We start from the raw sequence: 21634 nt of genomic DNA, 5'->3' as shown, positions 1-21634 counted from the left end.
ATTTTCAGTTTTGCAGGCCATACAGTTTTTGTCGCAACTATTAACTATTAAAGCAGCCATAGACAATATGCAAACTAATGAGCATGGCTGTGTTTATAAAGTTTATTTACTATTAATAACACAAGCCGTGGACTGGATTTTGCCTGCAGGCTGCATTTGCCTATCCCTAATGTAGAAGAGTCTGGTGTGTTGGTTAAAATAGTCACTTATCTTCTTATGACACTGTACATACCTAGTAACAGAATGTATTTCAGCACAATTTAGAACATTAGGAATTGATCAACTAATTTATTGAGCACCTTTTTTTTTTGCTATTTTTTTTTAAGGCAGGCACGAAAATGAGGTTTATTGAGGAGTGAAAGATAGGATTATAGAGCAGGATATAGGTTTACAGAGCATGATACATATTCCACAGATGACAACTAGACCCATTGTCACTGCAAAGGTAAAGCAAAAGGAAGGGTGCAAAAAAGCTTTTTTTGTTATTTTAATAAGAATCATGGAGGAATCAGAAGAGTATAGGAATGGAGCAGTGCCCAATCTTGTTAGGGAATTAAGACTATTATATATATAAACTTATTAGCAAATGATATATGATATATATTTTATATATGATTGTATAACATTATATATTGACTTCTTTATTATATATATATAATGAGGCCTATTCCCTCATCTCTCAAGAAGGGAAAAAATTAAACATTTGTGTCTGTTTTGAGTCGAAGATGACTCCGGTGGCAGATGGGTTGGAGGATATGGTCGTCTAGGTGAGAGAAAGGAGGATTGGACTGTTGAGTGCAGCGCAGAAGTAAAGACATGATCCGACTAGAGACTCTGTGAATACGTGCTTCTTTCCGTACAGGCTGTATGTGAACCAGGTTGAGTGCTCCTGTGGGATCCTTCCAGTGGAAGAAGCCCCTAGAACAGTGGTTAGGAACTCAGGCTTCAGAGCCAGTTGTGCCAGAATTTTTATCTTGGGTCTGCCACTTTATAGCTGTGTGACGTTGGCTAAGTGACTTAAGTGATTTAATCTTCACTTTCCTTTTCTGTAAAAATGGACAGGATAATAACACTTATAAAGTTGTGAAAATTAACTAAGACAATGAATGCAAAGCATTTAACCCATTGCTGGTTGTTTTATGAAGGTCCTGTGAATGTTTGCTGGCATTATTATCAGAAGGAAATCAAGTTTTGGTGCCAATGAAAATTTTCTGCTATTTACAAATTATGATAGTGTAAGTTTTTATGATTTTCAGGAAACAGGGCATGCTCTATTTTTTTTCTAATTTTGTGGGAATAAAGTTATATTTTATGTTTTTACTGTGATCAAAAGTGATAGGAACAAATCAGTTCTAGTTGGTCATTTTTTTTCTGTTTTCTTTTTTAGAAAAGTAGGTACCTGTACTCTATAATTTGATATGTCCATTTGTATAATGCTTAAGTCAGTCCTGGTGGTTGTTCCTCAGAAATTAAGAGGAAGTAAGAGATAAGTGCATATCAATTCTGTATGAGAAAAGGAAGAACGGAAGGGAAGAAAACACCAAAAGTCTAGTGCTCTGTGACAGAAGAGAAAGAGGTTGTGTTTCATACTAAACTGAAGTAGACTTTATGTTAAAAATATACTCTCCCCAATACTCTGCAAGTGGGATTTAAAAAAAAAATTTCTTTTCGGTAGTTAGGTTCCTGTCTTATTTTCTTTGCAGCGTTGGTCTGTCTTATGTTACAATTTCATCATTTCTATATCATGTTTTGCCTGTGATGAAGCCTGAGAAATATCTCATTTTAATATTTTCTATGATTTGTGTCTGTATTTCATTCTTCAGGAAACATTTAAAGCAGTAGTCATGCCTTCTCATAATGATATGTCTCTCTGTTTATTCTCCCTTCTGTTAGTGAACAATATTTATGGTTTGTGTGTGTGTGTGTGTGCACATGTGTGGATTGGTATGCAGTTGCCTAGAGCACTGTGAAACTCAGCATATTCAATGTAGTGGTTTCTTTTTGTTTTGTTTTTCTGCATGCCATCAAATATTCACAGAGTGTCCCTTCTGCTTTCTACACCAAAAACAGCTAGAAGATAGACAAGGACATTGTAGTGAATTTTACTTTCTAGCAAATTATATATACTGTTTTTTCTTCTAGTAATGTTTCCTCCCAATTTTTACATAGAAAATGTTTTGGTAAAATTTTGGAAATAAAACAAAACTCAGAAAGGAAATTAAAAGATAACCTAGGGAAAAATCGCACCAACTGTGACAGATAAGAGGTTAACATATTTACTAAATAAAGAGCTTTTATAAATCAGTGATATTCCAATAGAAAAAAATAAACAAACATGAACCAATAGTTCCCAAAAGAGTAAAAAGCAGACATAAAAATTTAATTCAATCTGAGAAAGCTGATAACATAAAAATGAAAAAAAATTTTAAAAAAGTATAAGCCTAGCTAGTAATCAAAGAAATGACCTCCCTCCCTTTTTGCCTCCCTCTTTTCTTGCCTCTCCCTCCACCCCATTAGTTCTTTCTTTTTCCTATTAATAATTTAGTGAAAGAATTTCTCAATTTGATGAAGCAGATACATTTAAACACTGCTGAAGTAGAAAGGGACACAAGCATTCTGGAAAGTCATTTGCCAATATGAATTGACACTTTAAAATGCTTGTAATCTTTGACCCATTAATATCACTTCTAAGAATCTATTCTAAGGAAATAGAGATACCATCAAAGCATTGTGTACAAGGATAGTCACTGTCATTTATAATACCATTGAAAACATCAAAAACTGAATTTCCAGTGACAATGTGTTTACATAAATCGCACAAAATCTTTAAGAGTTATTGTGCAGCCTCTAAAATCATGTTTTCAAAGAGCATTTGATGGCATTAGAAAATGTTCACACTATAATTTTAAATAAGGAAGAGTGAATGGTGACTAAAAAAGAATCCCGGAAAGGAGCCAGATCTTTCACTGTCCACGCTTATGTCCTAATCATTAGACAGTGCTGCCTCTTTCTATGTGAAATATTTGGCACTGGATTTTATATCAACACATAGCAAGATAACCCAACAAGAGACAGAGTAGAGCAAACATCAGAATATGCAGACATTATCCTTCATTCCTAATAATAGCCTTGAGGGAGAGTAAACAGCCATTTAACTTGAGGTTTGTGTGGTAATAAAATGCTTCAGTAATTAGCTACCCTCCCTACCCCACCCCCAACTCAGGAGGAAGTCATCACAGGGCCTGGGTGCCCTAGACTGAGGCAGTGATTTGGGGCAGCCCCTTGCTTGCAGATTCCCAGAGGGCTCCCTGAGCCCAGCTATAGAGTGAGCCTGGTTTTGGAGCAAGCACCTGATTGCCATTTCAGAAGAGGCAGTGAACAGTGGAAACCACAAATAGCAAATCCAAAATTGGGCATTTGTCTTTGTTTTGTCTCTTCAAATGTGCTGTCAGTTACCCAAAAGAAAGGTATGTCTGGGGGGAAAGAGTACAGGCTTTGGGATCAGATAGAGCTATACTCAAATCAAGGTTCAACCACGTTGCTACAAGTCCTTGGTTTCATCCTTGTAAAATTGGGGTAATAATGATAACTTTGCAGGGATGTGGTAGGGATCAAATGATTTAAGATATACCCCAAACCCCTAAAACAGTACGTGACACATAATAGCACTCAGTAGATGGTGAGTAAATATTAGTCAAGTCTTCTTTCCACTGTGTTTGTTGATTTGAAACAAGTATTTAAAAAGATGGCCTGATACCAGATTCTTTTGTCCCCATAACGTTTTGCAGATAATGATCTGAATTATATTGAAGGTGACATTTTTGCAAAGCACTTACTATATTTGCTTGCAGAGTAGTCATGTTAAATATTTCTTTGTCCTTTAGTCTCTACATCTATTCATTTGCAGGATTTTATCTTAGCAATATTCCTAAAAAAACTTAGCCTGTGCAGGTCATCAGTAGCAGTACTGTGTGTGCTGCTTTTTCTTTTTCTTTTTCTTTTTCTTTTTCTTTTTCTTTTTCTTTTTCTTTTTCTTTCTTTTTTTGTGGGAGTCAGGACAGAGAGGGATTAATTTTTTAAAAATTCTTCTGTATTTTTAAAAAAATTTTGGGAAAACAACTTGAAAGCAATCTCCCTTCTTTTTGGGAGGGATAGGTTTGTTTTTATAATAATATGATGGCTGGCCTTCCAGTGAGTTTGTAATACAGCTGGGTCACAGGTACCTTCTGAGTTTGTGGCACAGGATTTCCTGGTGTGAGGTCAACTTACTCATTCACACCAAGGACTGTGGCTTCATTAACTTTCGGTTTGTTAAAACCTATCCCTATCAGGTGTCTGAAAACTATTTGAGATAGTAAGAATAGAGATAATATAAAATAAGAGGTAAAAATGCCATTTGTTGGCACTGGAAGCATTTGTATTAGGGATGACAGAGCATTTGGAATTTATATGCACCTTTTAATAGATTTTGGCTTACCAATATTTGAAAATATCAGTGATCCAGTTTGCATTGACTGTCATCTTGTAGACATTATGAAAAGCCAGGTGCATTTGTGATTTACTACCTGTAGTTCACTGCTAGCCCTGGACTTGGAGAGATAATTTTAGCTGCCCTCTGGAATAACAACTGCTCATTTGTTGCCAACACAAAGCCAAGTATAGCTACTGGAATTGAAAGTAGTAAAGCCAGTTTTATATTAATAAAAAAGACAAGCAATAATGAGTGCTGGCGAGGATGTGGAGAAAGGGGAAGCCCTGTATACTGTTAGTAGCAATGTAAATTTGTGCAACCACTATGGGGAACAGTATGGAGGTTCCTCAAAAAACTAAAAATAGAAATACCTTAGGACCCAGCAATTCCACTGCTGGGTATATATCCAGACGAGGGGAATTTAGTATATTGAAAAGGTATGTACCCTCCTATTTTTCACTATTCACAATAGCTAAGATTTGGAATCAACCTAAGTGTCCATCAACACATGAATGGATAAAGAAATTATGGTATGTGTACACAATGGAATATTATATAGCCACAAAAAGAACGAAATCCTGCCATTTGCAATAACACAGTGGAACTGGAGAACATTATGTTAAATGAAATAAGCCAAGCACAGAAAGATAAATCTCATATGTTCTCACCCATGTGGGAGCTAATTATTAAAAAACAATTAATCTCATGGAGACAGAAAGTAGAATGATGGTTACCAGAGGCTGGGATGGGTAGCAGAGAGCTGGGGGGAGAAAGTGGGAATGGTTAATGTGTGCAAAAATATAGTTAGAATGAACAATATTTGATAGCACAAGAAAAAGTGACTATAATCAACAATAAGTTAGGATATACTTTAAAATAACTAAAAGTGGAAATGGAATATTCTTAACACAAAGAAATGACAAATGCCTGAGATGATGGATACCCCAATTACCCTGATTTCATCAATTCACATTGTATGCCAGTATCAAAACATCACATGTACCCTATGAAGATATACAACTATTATGTACCTATAATAATTAAAAACTTTAAAACTGGGAAAAAAAGAAAACAATAAAGCTAAGGACTTACTTTGGACAACTAGGCAGTTGAATACTGGCTGAATACCAAAATACTAGCCTGTCTGGTGGTTTCCCCTGTAGCTTCTTATCTCTGTGGGTTATGCATCCTCACCTAGAGGAAGACAGCTTCCTTAAGGCAGCTTCCAGGCCTTCTGTGGGGCTGCTTTCTTCTCAAGAGAGAAGTAAATTAGTCATTGAACTTTTAGAAAATGTAATGGAAAGAAAAACCTAACTTAGAATCAAATTTGTGTTTTTTTACCCCATGGCCTACAGCTACTTCTCTGGCCCAAAATATCTTCCTTTGAGGCAAACACTTCAGTTGTAAGTTAATAGAGGGTTTCAAAACAAAGAAAATAAATTAATAGAAAGTGCAAAAATCAGAATAAGTAGAATATAAAACAGATTTGGTTTTTTTTTTGTCATGTAATCCCAGATGATAAAACAGGAATAGACATATGTGTAATTGTCAAGTTCAAAATCATGTCAATTAAAGTGCTTCACTATGCTTTAATTTTTCTTAAAGGCCTACCTAAAAAGAAGAATATCAGAGAAAGCAGACACATTTCTAATGATTAACTGTATATCTTTAAAAGTTTGATATAAGAATGAACCAGTATTGTACTTCTTAGGAGGGCTGCTTGTTCTTGTTGCAGAGGAATAAAGGGTTGAGTTTTATTCATAATTCACTTACTAACCCATTAAATGCTATTTATATTTTTGTTCAACTTGAGCCACACTTAATAATAAACTCTTTTCACTGTATTGCTAGATTTTCTGTGGAAGTAGCTTGAGCTTGCTGCCTTAATTTCCTTACTCATTATCTTTAATCACTTACAATTTGACTTTAACCCCACGTTACCAACAATCCCCAAACGCTCGCCCTTTATGTCACATTGCCAAAAGCCACATCCTATTGAATTTACTTTTGTAACATCTGATATGCGCAATTCCCCACTCTAGTGGTATTATAGGAGTTCCCCTCTGAAATAATTCTCAAAGCTTCACATTTTACACACTACTCCATTACCACCAGATGCATCTGTGTTAGTCCCAGCTTTGGTCACGAATGATATTTTCTCATTGCCTGCTATGTAACATCCATTTTTCTGGGCCTGGCATTTGTGCCATTATTCTTTCCTACTGCTTCTCCTCATATGCCCTGTTCTCCAACCCGATTCCTTTATGTATGCTATAATATCTACCCAGAGTCCACATCCTCTTTTTTCTCCACTCCAGTATCTGATTCAAAGCTTATTCTTCGGCTGGGCACAGTGGCTCACGCCTGTAATCCTAGCACTCTGGGAGACCGAGGCGGGTGGATCGCTCAAGGTCAGGAGTTCGAGACCAGCCTGAGCAAGAGCGAGACCCCATCTCTACTAAAAATAGAAAGAAATTATCTGGCCAACTAAAAATATATATAGAAAAATTTAGCCGGGCATGGTGGTGCATGCCTGTATTCCCAGCTACCCGGGAGGCTGAGGCAGTAGGATCCCTGAAGCCTAGGAGTTTGAGGTTGCTGTGAGCTAGGCTGATGCCACGGCACTCACTCTAGCCAGGCAACAGAGCAAGACTCTGTCTCAAAAAAAAAAAAAAAAAAAAAAGCTTATTCTTCTTTCCAAGCCCATAGGAAGGACATCCCATTCAGTAACCTTGTCTGATCTTCCAAGCTGGAAGTAATGTTTACTTCTTCTAGATTTTATCTCTACCTCTCTGCTGATGTGTTTCATATTCTGTCCTGTGTTATTTGTGTGGGTATCTTATTTTCCCTTCTCAAGGAATGAGTCAATCTAATTATCATCTTATTTCCCACCCCCAGTGTCTATTTCAGTGTCTTATACTTTTTATAGGCTAAGTACATTTTGGATAATTGAATGAACTAGCCAATATTAATAATAGAGCATATACGGAAGAATGTTTTAGAATATAGATGGTTATTACACTCGTCAGTATTCTTCTTACTTTCTTAGTTATTTCCATGCATTTTAGATTGAACAATTATCTGTTCAAACAGCTGATTGCCATGAGTATATTGAACCTTCTATTAAGTTCTGTAAGTATTGTGTAGTAATTAGGTTAAGTAATTAATTGCTGCATTCAATTTTGTAGGATGTAATCTACAAATCTAACTATTAAGGTCTCTGTAATATTTTTTCTATATAACTTCCAATAAAGGAAGAATAAATGAGAAGTTACTGACTAAATTTTCCTCAAGATGATGGAAAAGTCCTAGCACATTTAGAGCCTTTTGGAGCACTGCAGTGTGAACATAGGAACCACCAAGAGTGTTATTTTATACCACTCACTCCAGCCACCCTATAAGAGCATGTATTATAGCTCACTCAGTGACACCTCACCTTGCAAGAACTCAACAATCCAGTCCTTCAACTCCCCAGACCACTAAGTGCTAGGAAAAAAATTCCAGTTTGTATAGTACATCCAGTGAGTATCACAGCATTACCAAGGGGAGACCTTAATTTTGGCTCTAAACCGCAGCTCTCCTTTTACATAGTTCAGTGCACAGCCTTTAGGGCTCCACTTAGCAGCCTTCTCAAAGGAACATTCCCTGATGCACATTCTGTCACCCACACCAGCCCAAGGCTGAGTTAGGAGTATGACCTCTATATTTCCAGAGCAACACTCAGAATTATAATTGCCAGCTAATTCAGCTCCATGTCTCTCTATATATATTACCAATAAAAGATTGAAATATGTTCAGGACATTCTGTTTAAGGGTGCAGTCAAGCATGTAATGCATTTTGGAAGGATTTCCTTATAAAATTGCATTAAAAAGAAAAGTGTCTTTGGTGTTTAATAGGATACATCCTTAACTATCCCAAATGACAAATTTCTAAGGGTTCTGCGTAGCCAAGGTCTTGCTGTATAAGGATATTATAAGTATATCTGGGACCTTCTTGATTTATCAGTGCATAGCAGTCATTGAGTCTACCCAATATACACCTCACTCCATACACTGGTCTGGGGATAGAAACACACACACCCACACACACAGAAGACAAGGTCTTAGCCATCAAAGACTTCTAGTTTTGCCAGATCTGTATTTTCTTATGAAGTTTATTATACTAAGTCCTGGGGAATGTTGTGTTATATATCTAGGTGAGAAACCTAGACCTCTGCCCCTATGTAGTCATTCAACATTTATCAAACATTGAGTACCTCTGTGGACCAGGCTAAATGCTGGGTGCTAGAGGATTGAGACTTATTAAAACATATTTTAAATGGCTAGAAATAGAAGTAGACTTATACAGGCCTTTCTCCTGTTCTTCACCAGGGTGGAGTTCCTCATTATCAGCATACTTGTAAATAAAAGGGAACAGATAATCTGAGATCTTGCTTCAGTTGTCCTTGAGAGTTAATAAAGGATTGTGTGTGACTGGACTTTGGACAGTCCTTCATAATGACAGGGAAGGTTGACAGATAGCCTCCCTCCAGCCAGGGAGAATGAGTCACAAAGACTGAACACTGTATTGTTCCCACCAATATAGTTTGCTCCAATGTAGTTTCCCAGATCACAGCCAAGAAAAGAAAGAATGTGCTGGGCTTTACTCCTCAGTAGAGCCAGGTGCCCAGGAGAGCAGAAACAGTGTAGCTGTGAAGTTGCCAAGGCAACATCAAGAGTAGAGAGAAGAGTAGACAGAATGATTTATAAGGGTTTCTTGCCATAGGAATGGGTCTAAAAATATACTTCCATGTCTTTTCCTCAGAAGGATAAATGCTACAGGAATTATCAAGGGAATTGTGCTGCATAAAAGCTTGAGACCGTATCAGAGCCCAAGGAGACCAGGGCAAAGGACAAGGAGAGGGGAGGCAGAAGCAACAGATGAGGCTGAGCAATGTGCATGGTGTGCTTTTAATACCTTAGTGAACTGATGCTGTGCCTGGATATAAAATTGATTTTTTAAAAACATGCAAATGTTGTATGTTTAAAATATACCTAGAAAAAAAAGACCATTTACTGGGATAAAATGAAGATATTTTATTTCCATATTTTTAAAAAGTTCCTCTCAGCTTCTACTTTAATATTAGCAGATTTGCAAACACAATTACATGTCAGCATGTGGAACAGCATGTCATGGTAGCCCAAGTAGAAGTTGCATTTTATTTAAGAATAATTGAGAAAGAAGCTCTTAAGGTACATAGAGTTGGTGCATCTTAGCACCCTTTCTTAGCATAGATAATGTTACCAGATGTCCACACTGATTTTTTACTTTCATGAATTATTATGTTCATTATTAGTGGTGACACTGTATCAGTTTTATATTGCTGCACAACAAATTACCACTAATACAGCAGCTTAAAACAGCACATATTTATTATTTCACAGTTTCTGTGGGTCAGGAGTCCAAGCATGTCTCAGCTGGGTCTTTTGCTCTGGATCTCACAAGGCTATGATCAAAGTGTTGACCAGGCTGCTGTCTCAATCTGCACATTCGATCTGTTTGCACATTCGATCTGTTTGCAAGCTTACTCAGGCTGTTGGCAGAAATCACTGCTATAGAACTGAGGGCTTGAGTTTCTTACTTGCTGTTGTAGACGCTGCTTGCAGCCCATTACCACATGGGCTTCTCAGCATGGCCTCTTATGTCATTAAGCTAGCGAGGAGAAACTCTAGTACGTCTGCTAGCAGGATGGAATCTTACATAGCTATTTGTGAGAAGCAAGTTGCATATCCCACTCACACTCAAGGGGAGGGGTTCCATAAAGGTATGAATACCAGGAGGGTGGGAATCATCAGGAGGTGCCTGGCAGTGAACATTCATTTTTAGTGGTTTATTTTTCATCTTTTTTTTATTGACTCCAGTTCTTTGGTCAAACTCCTCAGTGGCTTTGAATCCATGAAAACCATTCACAACAACAGTTTGGGTCGGCAGGAACTAAAAAGCTGCTCTTTTTTTTTTTTTTTGGTACATAGCATTTTTCTTTCAGATTGTATAACTTGATACCTAGTATTCATTCTCAGCCTATGTAATGGTGAACCATTTTAATGAGATCTTGCTATGGTTCTAAGAATTCTCATCATTAAAAAACAAATGATTTCATCAGAAAGAATAATGAAAGAGCTGGTTTTACTGACATACTTACTCATGCATTCCTTGTTCTTCTCCCTTTCTCTCTTTTTTCCAGTGAGCATGTTTTTGAACACATTAACACCGAAGTTCTATGTGGCCCTGACAGGCACTTCCTCATTGATATCAGGGCTTATTTTGGTAAGTGATGGAATCTGTCTCATTTAATAACATGCTGATTACTAATATATATGTTAGCATATATACAAGGAAAAAATCTGGAAGAATATACACCAGCAGTTTATAGTGATTGTCTTGCATATGTGTATATGTTGAGTGGGGGGGACTTATAGAGGGCTTTCACTACCCAGTTAAATATTTCTGAAATATCTGAAAAACAATTTTAAGCAATTATATATTACTTGTGTTGAAGGTGAAAAAATGGAAATAAAATGGAAAATAAAGGAAGACACAATTCTATGTCAAATTCTAGTGTCTAAGATACTATAAAATAAATGTAACTCAGTTCAACAAAAAAGTGTTTTTCATCACCCTCATCAAAGTGGATTATTGGACATAATCAAGATCAGTAGAAATATAGCTTAGTTTCTTTCAATGTATTAACATGGATTGCGACCATTCTGACCTCATTTTCTCTTTATCTTTTCTTTCAAAATTTACATTTATTTTTATTGCTTCCTTAAAGTAATGCCAAATAGGCAGAAAGCAATATAAATATCATCCGTATGGCTCTATTACCATATCCCTGTAATAGTTGCAGGTGTGCTAAATTATGACACCTGAAGTAGTTAATTTTAGTGATCTCTGATGGGGACCATCTAAATTCAATAGGACTACTCTAATATAATTAAATTACCTTTAAGGAGAAAGTTTTAGAAAACCTTTTTTCTTTTCCTGTGCATACAATCCTGTGATTACTAATTATTGTAGAAACAGGCACAAGAAAAATATTAATATTACAGAGTTGATGTTAAGAAAAATGGAAGGTGAGTAGAAAGAAAAGTTTAAGAGGAGAAGGGCACAAACATGTGGAGCAGAAAGCATAACTGGACCTAGAATAATGGAGGATTTCAGATTCTAGAGCTTGTAAGGAGCCAGAATGAAAAGGTGGAGAAATGTATGCAGGGCAGAAACCTGCAAACAGGTGAAAGAGCTGTAGCAGTATGGAGAGCATTTTTTCGTGATCAGAGAATATCCAGGTTTGTTTTGCTTTGCTGTATCACATGGACTGCTGAGATGTTTAAAGCTGATGTTGAGCTGGGAATGTGAAGAATATCAGCAGGAGCCACTCCAAGAAGGTTGCATAAGTAGAAATCCAAATAGAAAGCCCAGTGCTGGCTGCAAAGACCAACTCAAGGTGAGGGGAAGTGTATAAAGCTCCTCCTTAAAATGAGTTAAAATAAGGTATGTGTGGTAATTTGTACCATGTTGCCTTTTTTCCCCCCGAGACAAGGTCTCAACCACAAAAGACTCCATTTAGCCAAAGTAATCCTGAGCAAAAAGAATGAAGCTGGAGGCATCCCACTAACTGACTTCAAAATATATTACAAAGCTATGGTAACCAAATCAGCATGATACTGGTGTAAAAACAGACACGTAGACCAATGGAACAGAAAAGAAAACCCAGATAAATAATAAATTCACACAGTTATAGCCAACTCATTTTCAACAAAGACACCAAGGATATAGAATGGGGAAAAGATAGTCTCTTCAATACATGGTGCTAGGAAAACTGGATAACCATATGCACAAGAATGAAACTAGACCCCTATCTATTACCATGTATAAAAATCAACTCAAAATAGATTGAAGACTTAAATCTAAGACCTGAAACTATGTAACTACTAGAAGAAAACATTGGGGAATTGCTTCAGGACATTGGCCTGGGCAAAGATTTTTCGTGTAAGACCTCAAAAGCACAGGCAACCAAAGCAAAAACAGGCAAATGGGATTACATCAAGCTAAAAAGCTTCTGCACAAGCAAAGAAAATAATCAACCCACAGAATAGGAGAAAATATTTGCAAAACATCCATCTGACAAAGTATTAATAGCCAGAATATATTATAAGGAGCTCAACTCAATAGCAAAAAACAAAACAACAAAAACCCACAAACAAATAATTTGATTAAGAAATGGGTGAAAGATCTAAATAGACACTTCTCAAAAGAAGACATACAAATGGCTAACAGGTATACGAAGAAATGCTCAACATCACTAATCATCAGAGAAATGCAAATCAAAACCACAATGAAATATCATCTCACCCCAGTTAGAATGGCTTTTGTCAAAAAGACTGGGAATAATGGATGCTGGTAAGGATGTGGAGAAAGAGGAACCCTTGTACACTGTTAGTGGGAATGTAAATTAGTGAAACCACTGTGGAGAATAGTGTGGAGGCTCCTCAAAAAAGCTAGAAATTAATCATATAATCCAGCAATTAAACCATATAATCCAGCAATTCCACTATTATCTCCAAAAGAAAAGGAAATCAGTATTCCAAAGAGATACCTGCACTCACATGTTTATTACAGCACTATTCACAATAGCCAAAATATAGACTCAACTTAAGTGCCCATCAGTGGATGAATGGATAAAGAAAATGTGGTATATATATGCAATGAAATATTATTCTGCCATAAAAAAAGAATGAGATCCTGGTATTTTCAGCAGCACTGATGAAACTGGAGGTCATCATATTGTGTGAAATAACCTAAACACAGAAAGACAAATATTGTGTATTCTCATTCATATGTGGGAACTAAAAAAGCAGATCTCATGAAAATATAGAGTAGATTTGTGGCTACCATAGGGCCAAGAAGAGTAGGGAGAAGGGGGGATGAAGAGAGATTGATTAAAAGGTACAAATATACAGTTAGAAAAAATAAAACCTAATGTTTGATAGATCATTAGAGTGACTATAGTTAACATTAATCTACTATATACTTCAAAATAGCTAGAAGAGAATAATTCCAATGTTCCTAGCATAAAGAAAAGATAAATATTTCAGGTGATGGAGATCCCAGTTACCCTGATTTGGTCTTTACACATTAGATCAATGTATCAAATTATCACATGTACCCTGAAGATGTACACATCTATTTTGTATCGGAAGGAAGGGAGGAAGGGAGAAAGGGAGGGAAAGAAAACCATGAGAAGAAGCAGGGATTGTTGATGTTCTGGGACTTTATGGTCATTCAGCCCAAGCTCTTCATTTTTCGGCAGAGAACATTGAAACTAACAAAGGAAGGAAAAGGCAGTATTTTGTCTAAATTCATGTGGTTAGTTTGTGGCAAAGCCAGGCCTAGAACCTAAGTCTTCAGATTCCTACCTTAATATTTTAAATGGACTAAGAAACTTCAGACTTGGAAAATGCTCTCACATGCTTGATAAATTCTTAATAAGCATGTGCTGAAATCATGGCAATCTTTTAGCATTATATTTTGGGGGGGGGAGGGAAAAGGTATTATAGGTCTCTACTAATTATTATTTACATTTAAATAATATTTTAACATTTTCTTTCTAAGACATCTTTGAAATATTTTTTGGTTAAACAAAAAGAAAAAAGTAAACTTATTTGGAGACAATTTCATATTGAAACTGGTAATTCACTCTGATGCCAAAAGGATTTTGTTTCTGCATTCCTCCTCTCAGTGGAGGTTCACTTAAGAAGGTTACCTGTTACCTACTTAGATGATGCTTGCTGTGTGCCAGTCGCTAACCTAAAGCACTTTGCATGCTAGCTCATTTACTCTGTGCCACAGTAGAATGGGGTAATTGCTAGTGCTGTTGCCACTACTTACACATAAGCCGAATGGGGGGAATAAGCAAGTGAGTAACCAGCCTTAGGTCACACAGCCAGCAAGTGGCAGAGCAGGGTTGGAACCCAGGCCGTCTTACATAGGCAACCCGTATGATTATCGCTCATTTCACTGCCTCTCTGGTTAAGTTCTCAGCTGTTTTTCTAGCCTGCTGCACAAATGGTAGGTCTGGATTTTATTCTAGCAGTAGCTTGGTGTGGGTTCACAGGCTATAAATTAATTACCACAGTGTGGGTTATTTCCTTTCACTCTGGTAAGCTAGGCCCAATGGTGGCTTTTCCTTTTAACTCGGGGATGGTGAAGTCCCATCAGCAATAAAGGGATTTCCCTGGAGCACGGTTGCCTTTGCAGATCTGGGCTGGCCAGGCTTTCTCCCACATGTGGGGTGCAGCTGCTGGGACCGGATATCACTACCGCACTGTCTCGTGGTACATTTGCCTTGTAGCTTTCTCAGGAAGCAGAGGATAGAGGATACTCCTGACTGATAGGAAACTTTGAGCAAAGGAAAACCTCTCATGTAGAAACAGTTTGAAAGGCCTTTCTCAAAAATGCAAGTCCATGCTGAAGGCAAAATAACTACAATGTGGGAATAGCTCTTGAGAGCTTTAGGCTCCTGCTTTAGAGATTGTTGACACTGGTATTGTCTAGCTTGGAGGGACTCAGCTTTGCTAGGCCTTGAAATGAACCCACGGTGAGGTTTCTATTCAGCCACTATCCTTTTCTGCCAAGTGCATTTCAGAGAGAGGCAGCATTGAGGTAAAGGATCAGGTGCTTTGTAAAATAGCTGTGTGCATGGAAGTGCTGAGTGGTTTGTTTCATGGCACCAGGGAGACAATTACCTAACTGCTGTCCTCTAAGCAATGTTCTGCGAGCCTGCCATGAACATTCAAAGTGCAGGGCTGCCCTTGGGGAAATTGGTTGTTTGGGGACCCTCAGGATTCCTGTGCTGCATACTGAAATTATCATGCAATTTGATTTCTTAGGAGAAGAGAGGTAAAAACAAACAAAAAACCTGGTATTTCCTTTGTGAAGAAAAAGTCAATTAACTGAACAAATATACATAGAAATAAAATTTACTTGGCAAATGCTGCTGTGTTTTACACTAATGTGTTTAAAAATAAATAGGTGTATATTTGACTAGCTGTCACTCTGATAGTTCTTAATTTCACAAATGGAAAGCCAGCAATGAGTTTGCCATGCCACCTAGCTCACTCTGCCCTGTTGGCTCCTGTGCTCATACCCATCCAGGCAGCTCTCTCCCTTGCTTAATTTCAAGGTGCCTCTCTGCCCACTTGGCACAAGTCTTCCCATCCCGGTCCAGTTCCAGCCATAAGAACTGCACCTGTTATCACAGTGCAAACCTGCCAATTTAGTCTTTTATCTGCTTGTGAGGGCACGTCCAGCCTCTACAGGCAATGTTTATTTCAGTGGAGAAAATTTCTGGGTTTTGCTTTTGCTTTTGAGAGTAGTAAGGTGGATATGTGCAGAAAAAGCTTCCCTTGATTTTCGCAAAATGTTGGTAGAATGGAGAAAATGCTGTATGTTGTATTGACATTTATAGATGTATTGCTGTATCCCTAGTAATCTGTGTGTGTATCAGTAATAAAGAGGTATAAAAAAGGCATCCAGGGCATAATTTTTGAAAGTCAGAATTAAGAACAAGAAAGGGAAAAAAAATGAGACTAGTAAATGAAAGAATTAGTTCATGGGTTGGATGTAAAAGAAGTATGTTTTGGGGAAGGGTGGTAGAAGAGATAGCAATTGGGTAGGACAGTTTTTCTTTTTCTATCTGGCCATGGATTAGGTCAGATTTGGCCAGTGTAGAACATGGACCAACACTTACCACAATTTATATTTTATTTGTGTGATCATACATTGTCATCTTTCTCTCTAGAATGGAAGCATCACAAAGACAGGGACCATATTTGTGTTTTTATGTACTACTGTATACCCTGTACCTATAATTCCAGAATAAATACTTAGGACATGTTTGTTGAAAGCACAGAAGATCCAGGGAGTAAATGAATTAACTGACTGCAACAAAATTATCAGGGAGCTTGTTTAAAATGATGGATTCCAAATACACCCCCGGCCAACTGAATCAGAACCTTTAGAGGAGGCACCTAGAGGACAGCTGCCATCACAGTATGAGCTGGCAGGACTTGGGACGAATGACACAGGCTGGCTTCTCCCAGTTCACAGTGGTCTCCATGACTTCACCCAGAAGTGTGGCCCTCCTTTCCAGGCCACAGTAATTAATGCTACAGTGGAAAATCTCATCCTGTGAATGTACAGATGCCAAGGTGGGGATGGATCATTGGCTGTTGACCTTGAAAAGAGCCTTACCTCCCTGTCTTTTCTCTTTTTTTAAAGCCTTTACAACAGGTGGCCAGAAAAGGGGTGGGCGGAAGGGCATACATGCCAGCCCTTTACAGAGCCCCCACAACCGTTTAGGGGAACAGGTGACTGAGATATAGGAAGCTGGAGGCCAAGACCACTAGTAGCTATACAGTATTCCTAAACAAAACATACAGAAGCCAAGAGCTTAAAAAAAAAAAGTTATGTCTGTCAAGGAGTTGGGATCAGTGGGTATGGAGAATTCAAAAAGGAAACTAAAAAGGTTACAGATGTTACTGTAACTAACATCTCAGCTTCCTTGGTTTATCTCCTTTATCAACAACCCAGATGATCCCCTTTTGCCAAAAAAACCAAAAAGCAAACAAACAAAAAAACATATAGGAAAGTCCCTGACTCGTAAAGTGTTTTATATATAGAATGTGCAATTCAAAAGAAAATGAGGTCTTATTGGATAGGAAGAAACTAGGCATCTTCAGTAAAGATTCAACTTTTAGGTCTGCAAAAGTGATGGAAGGGCCTTTTTTTATCATCCCTCTGTCAGATTTATTTTTATTTTATTTTTTTTGAGACAGAGTCTCGTCGTGTTGTCCAGGCTAGAGTACCATGGCGTCAGCCTAGCTCACAGCAACCTCAAACTCCTGGGCTCAAGCTATGCTCCTGCCTTAGCCTCCAAGTAGCTGGGACTACAGGTGCTCACCACCACACCGTCTAATTTTTTCTATTTTTAGTAGAGACAGAGTCTTGCTCTTGCTCAGGCTGGTCTTGAACTCCTGACCTCAAGCAATCCTCCTGCCTTGGCCTCCCAGAGTGCTAGGATTATACCTCTGTCAGATTTTTGTTCCCTTCCTGCAGGTAAAGATGAGACAATTTTGCACCTTAGGCCAGCTGCAAATCTGGATCTCTACCTCCAGCTCCTAACTCCAGTCCTCCTTGGTCATCCTCTCTGCTTCTGTCAGGTAGTAATGGAGGAGATCACTGGATCCTTGCCAAATGGGTCTTTGTTTTAATATCATTTGTGCCCTGAGTGTAGCTTATGTGCCTTCTGCCTTGTAATGTATAGGTGCAAACCACTTCCTCAACCCTCACATTCTTAATTCCATCCCCACCTCCCTATTCCCAGAAGATAAACCTTACCTGCGCCTCCACTGAGATTAGTGTCACCTAGTTTCTATCCTTTTGTTGCCTTCTTACCTGTGAAACAGTTCATAGCACACCATACTTTCCAAAATAGAATGTCTATTCATCTTTCTCTTTCTTCCTGTTTTAGAGCAAGAAGTGGTAGGTTACCTTTTCAAGGTGGGATGGATGTGCTTCCTGGGCTTTTGGCATCATGCCTCTTGGCCATTTGTACTCCTTCCCACCTTTCATTTCTCTCTTTCCACTGGATTTTTCCCCTTCTGTAAATATGTGTGAGCCTCTTTTTTTTAATAACAAACAAAATGAACATAAAACCTTTTCATCAATCCTGCTGTTTATTTAGACTGTATCCCATTACATCAATTGGGCCAGCCCTTATCATCCATCATTCAAACTTCCAACCATCCATCCATCTAGTCTTCTAATCATCCCAACCTCCCTCCCTTCATCCAACATTAACTGAGTGTTTACTATGACCTCATTTTGCACATTAGAAAACTGAGCCCCAAAGAATCAAGAGAACCAACCAAGGTCACACAACCCAGCTATCAAGTTTAAAGGGCTTTTGCCTTTAAACTAGATGGTAGGGTCACTGTTGATTACCTAGATGCCAAACCCAATTGATGCTTTTTAGTTCTTAGGCATCTTATTTGACCTGTATAATTTGTAAGGTGGAGCACAAGTAGGAAAAAAGCATTAGCGAGATTAACTTTTTAAAACAATGACATGTGTAAATTTATATTTTAACTTTTTGGTTATCTGTCAAATTAAAAACTGTTTTGTGTTCCACTGTGGCAGGCCCACCAAGCTACTGGCATGTCCAAGAACTACTTTTAAAATCTAAATAAGTGAAGTATCCCAAGAATGGAAAAATAAGCACCGCATGTACTCACCATCAGATTGGTTTCACTGATCATCACCTAAGAGCACATTTAGGGATAACATTAATCAGGTGTTGGGCAGATGTGGCGGCGGGGGAGGGGATGGGTGCATACATACATAATCAGTGCGATGCGCACCATCTTGGGGATGGACACGCTTGAAGCTCTGATTTGGGGTGGGGAGCGGCAAGGGCAATATACGTAACCTAAACTTTTGTACCCCTATAATATGCTGAAATAAAAAAAATCTAAATTTGTTTATGAGAGCTTTGCTGTTTACGTTGTAGGTGTGCACCAGGGAAAAGAATTCAAAGTGACACCAAATATGTGCGCATTAAGTAACACCATCTGTCCATTTGGATCTGTGCAGCTCCAGGTGCTTGCCCAAAGCCTGACATGTTTCAGGATAAGGGAAAGGTTGTTATGCTAAGGCCCCAAGTTAGTAGACTTGGTTTGAAGTCTCAGAAGGCTTCAGATTCTTCCCTTCTTCCTTTCCTAGTTGTTCATTCAATACGTATTGGAAGAACAGAGGTCCTCCTTTATACTATTGTCCCCTGTATACAGTAGAAGTCCTTCTTTATACTTGCATTCCCCCGTACACAGCAGGGGCTGTACTACTGCTGTGATATGATAGGTCTGAGAAGACAACCCCACATACAGCTGCACGAATAACCCAGTCTTTACTGAGGTTTGTTATTACTGGATGTGGAATACTGGGTGGAAGGTCTATCTCTTATTATAATGCAAATGTCTAGTTTATGAGAGTCATTTATATCTTAGGATGGATTATCTGGCCCCATTTGATAGACTATTTCTGGAGTGGTTTTTATAGCTAAGAAAGCACAGAGGGATAGTGTCAGAAGGCACTTGGAAGTGTAGATTTGAAAAGGGAAATGAGAGGCTACATCTGTCTGGGTTTGTTTATATGAAGCAAGGGAGTTATAAAAAGAGGTCTTGTTACAGGGACTTGGTAAGTTAGTGGCAGAGAGCTGGGGCTTTAGGCTAAGTGACTATTTAGCTGTGTGACTTTGGTCAGGTCATTGTACCTTGAATGATAGTCCTCATTCCTCATTGGTGAATGGACTCTGTACATAGTCCTTTAAGGTCCCTTTTAGTGCTGACATTCTGTGGTTCTACTGGAGGAACTGAGAAATCCGAAGAATGCTGAGGATTTTTTGTGTGATGGATATAGGCATGCCAGGAGCAACCTGTGAGGGGCATTGTGGATCTGTGGCATGGACTTGTAGTGGCAGTAACCAAGTGGTTGTGATCCTGGAGCTCAGCTCATGACTGGTATGGAACACTTAGTGCTGTGTGGTGGAGTGAATGAATTAAGGCCTGGCAGGTGCCGCAGCAGCACAATATAGAAAGCAGAACAAAGGCTTGGGGCAAAGAAGGCTCTCCTCCACTAGTGATTGAGAGCCACTGCCAGTTCTGCGACCAATGTTCTGGGTCCTTTGGAGTCTTCTTCTCTTCTAATAAAGGCAAAGGCATGAGTCTCTTGAGGGCTTTCTTGAGTAGTCAGGACTGTATCACTGTCACGATGATTTCCAGGACTTTCCACCAACAACCTCGTAACAGACAATATGCGGTACTAACCTGAATTGTAGACTGGCAAAAAGAGGAGTGACTCATAGAAATATGTGAGGATGGGTATCAGTAGCATAATAAATGGTGGCTTTGCTGTTACATTTGAAAACCAGCTATGCAGCAGGCACTGAACTAGGTGTTTTACATGGGGTGGTTTGAAAATTAAGGGCCCTTGAGATAAGTATTTCTACTTTACAGTTGAAGAAACTAATGTTCAGATAGATCAAATAACTCACTCCCTTCTGGGTCTATGGTCAATACATTTGCCATTCTTGAACTTTCTTCCTTCTTCAAACAAAATCTCTTATTTCTGCTATTCTAAATGTTACAGATTAATCTTGTTTCTTCTTAACTTTCATAGTATATTCTCCCCAGTCTGTCAAGAGAAATTACTTGAATGTTTTAACATGTAAAAACTCATATACTGCTTGAGCATCCCAAATCCAAAAATTTAAAATCCAAAGTGCTCCAAAATCTGCAATGTTTTGAGTGCCCAACATGATACTCAAAGGAAATGTTCATTGGAGTGTTTTGGATTTTTGAATTAGGGATGTTCAACCAGTATAATACAAATATTCCAAAATCTGAAAAAAAAATTCAAAATCCAAAACACTTTTGGTCTTAAGCATTTAGGATAAGGGATACTCAACCTGTAGCCAGAAGGAGTAACTTCCAGGTGTGTCCTATTATAGGATTGGCAACATTTCATTTGGTTTCACTTCCTCTGGTTACTCATAGATATTCTTTATATATTTTTTAGATCTTTGATATAATAAAAGAGAGAAAACATTAGTTTTTAAATAATAGCCCGAAGTCCATTCCAGAGTACATAATGAAATCTTGTTTTTATGAAGTAAGGATAAAAGTAATTAATTCTATATTAATTGCACATTCTATGTTATAAAAATATAGCTATCCTATGAGATTGTAGGATGTAGTTGATTCTTAAATTTCTTCTGTGAAATGGTTTGTAACTGCTTACGGAAAAAAATTCTAAGTCAGGGAGGGGAGAGGAATGGATGTGGGACTTTGAGGAGTGGTGGGGAAGTGTTCACTGTAGAAGCCGAGGGGTCCAAGTGAGAAGGGCTGGGGGAGGTCACTTGCTTTTCTGGTACTTAGGAATTCCTGACTTCGATCCAGTCATGTGAACATCATTGTTCCTCCTTTTATTAATGCAAATTATTTCTTTTCTCTTTTGGAATTCACAGTACATAATGATTAGTAAGCTTGTAAACTAGGAAACATTAATGG

General features: G+C 38.1%; 1 protein-coding gene across 8 annotated transcripts in view; it reads left to right on the top strand.

The window, feature by feature from the left end:
- ST7 (suppression of tumorigenicity 7) overlaps positions 1-21634 on the top strand; it is a 233914-nt gene that overhangs the window by 111094 nt on the left and 101186 nt on the right. For all 8 annotated transcript variants that reach the window (XM_045564842.1, XM_045564839.1, XM_045564844.1 and 5 more), the window contains exon 2: positions 10696-10778. In XM_045564842.1, coding sequence (XP_045420798.1) covers positions 10696-10778 — 83 coding nt within the window. The remainder of the gene's footprint in view (positions 1-10695; positions 10779-21634) is intronic.

This window comes from Lemur catta, chromosome 11 (assembly GCF_020740605.2).
Source record: "Lemur catta isolate mLemCat1 chromosome 11, mLemCat1.pri, whole genome shotgun sequence".
NCBI classification, from domain to species: Eukaryota; Metazoa; Chordata; class Mammalia; order Primates; family Lemuridae; genus Lemur; species Lemur catta.
The sequence above is the reverse complement of the archived record's forward strand: the minus strand, read 5'-3'. Positions and strand labels throughout refer to the sequence as shown.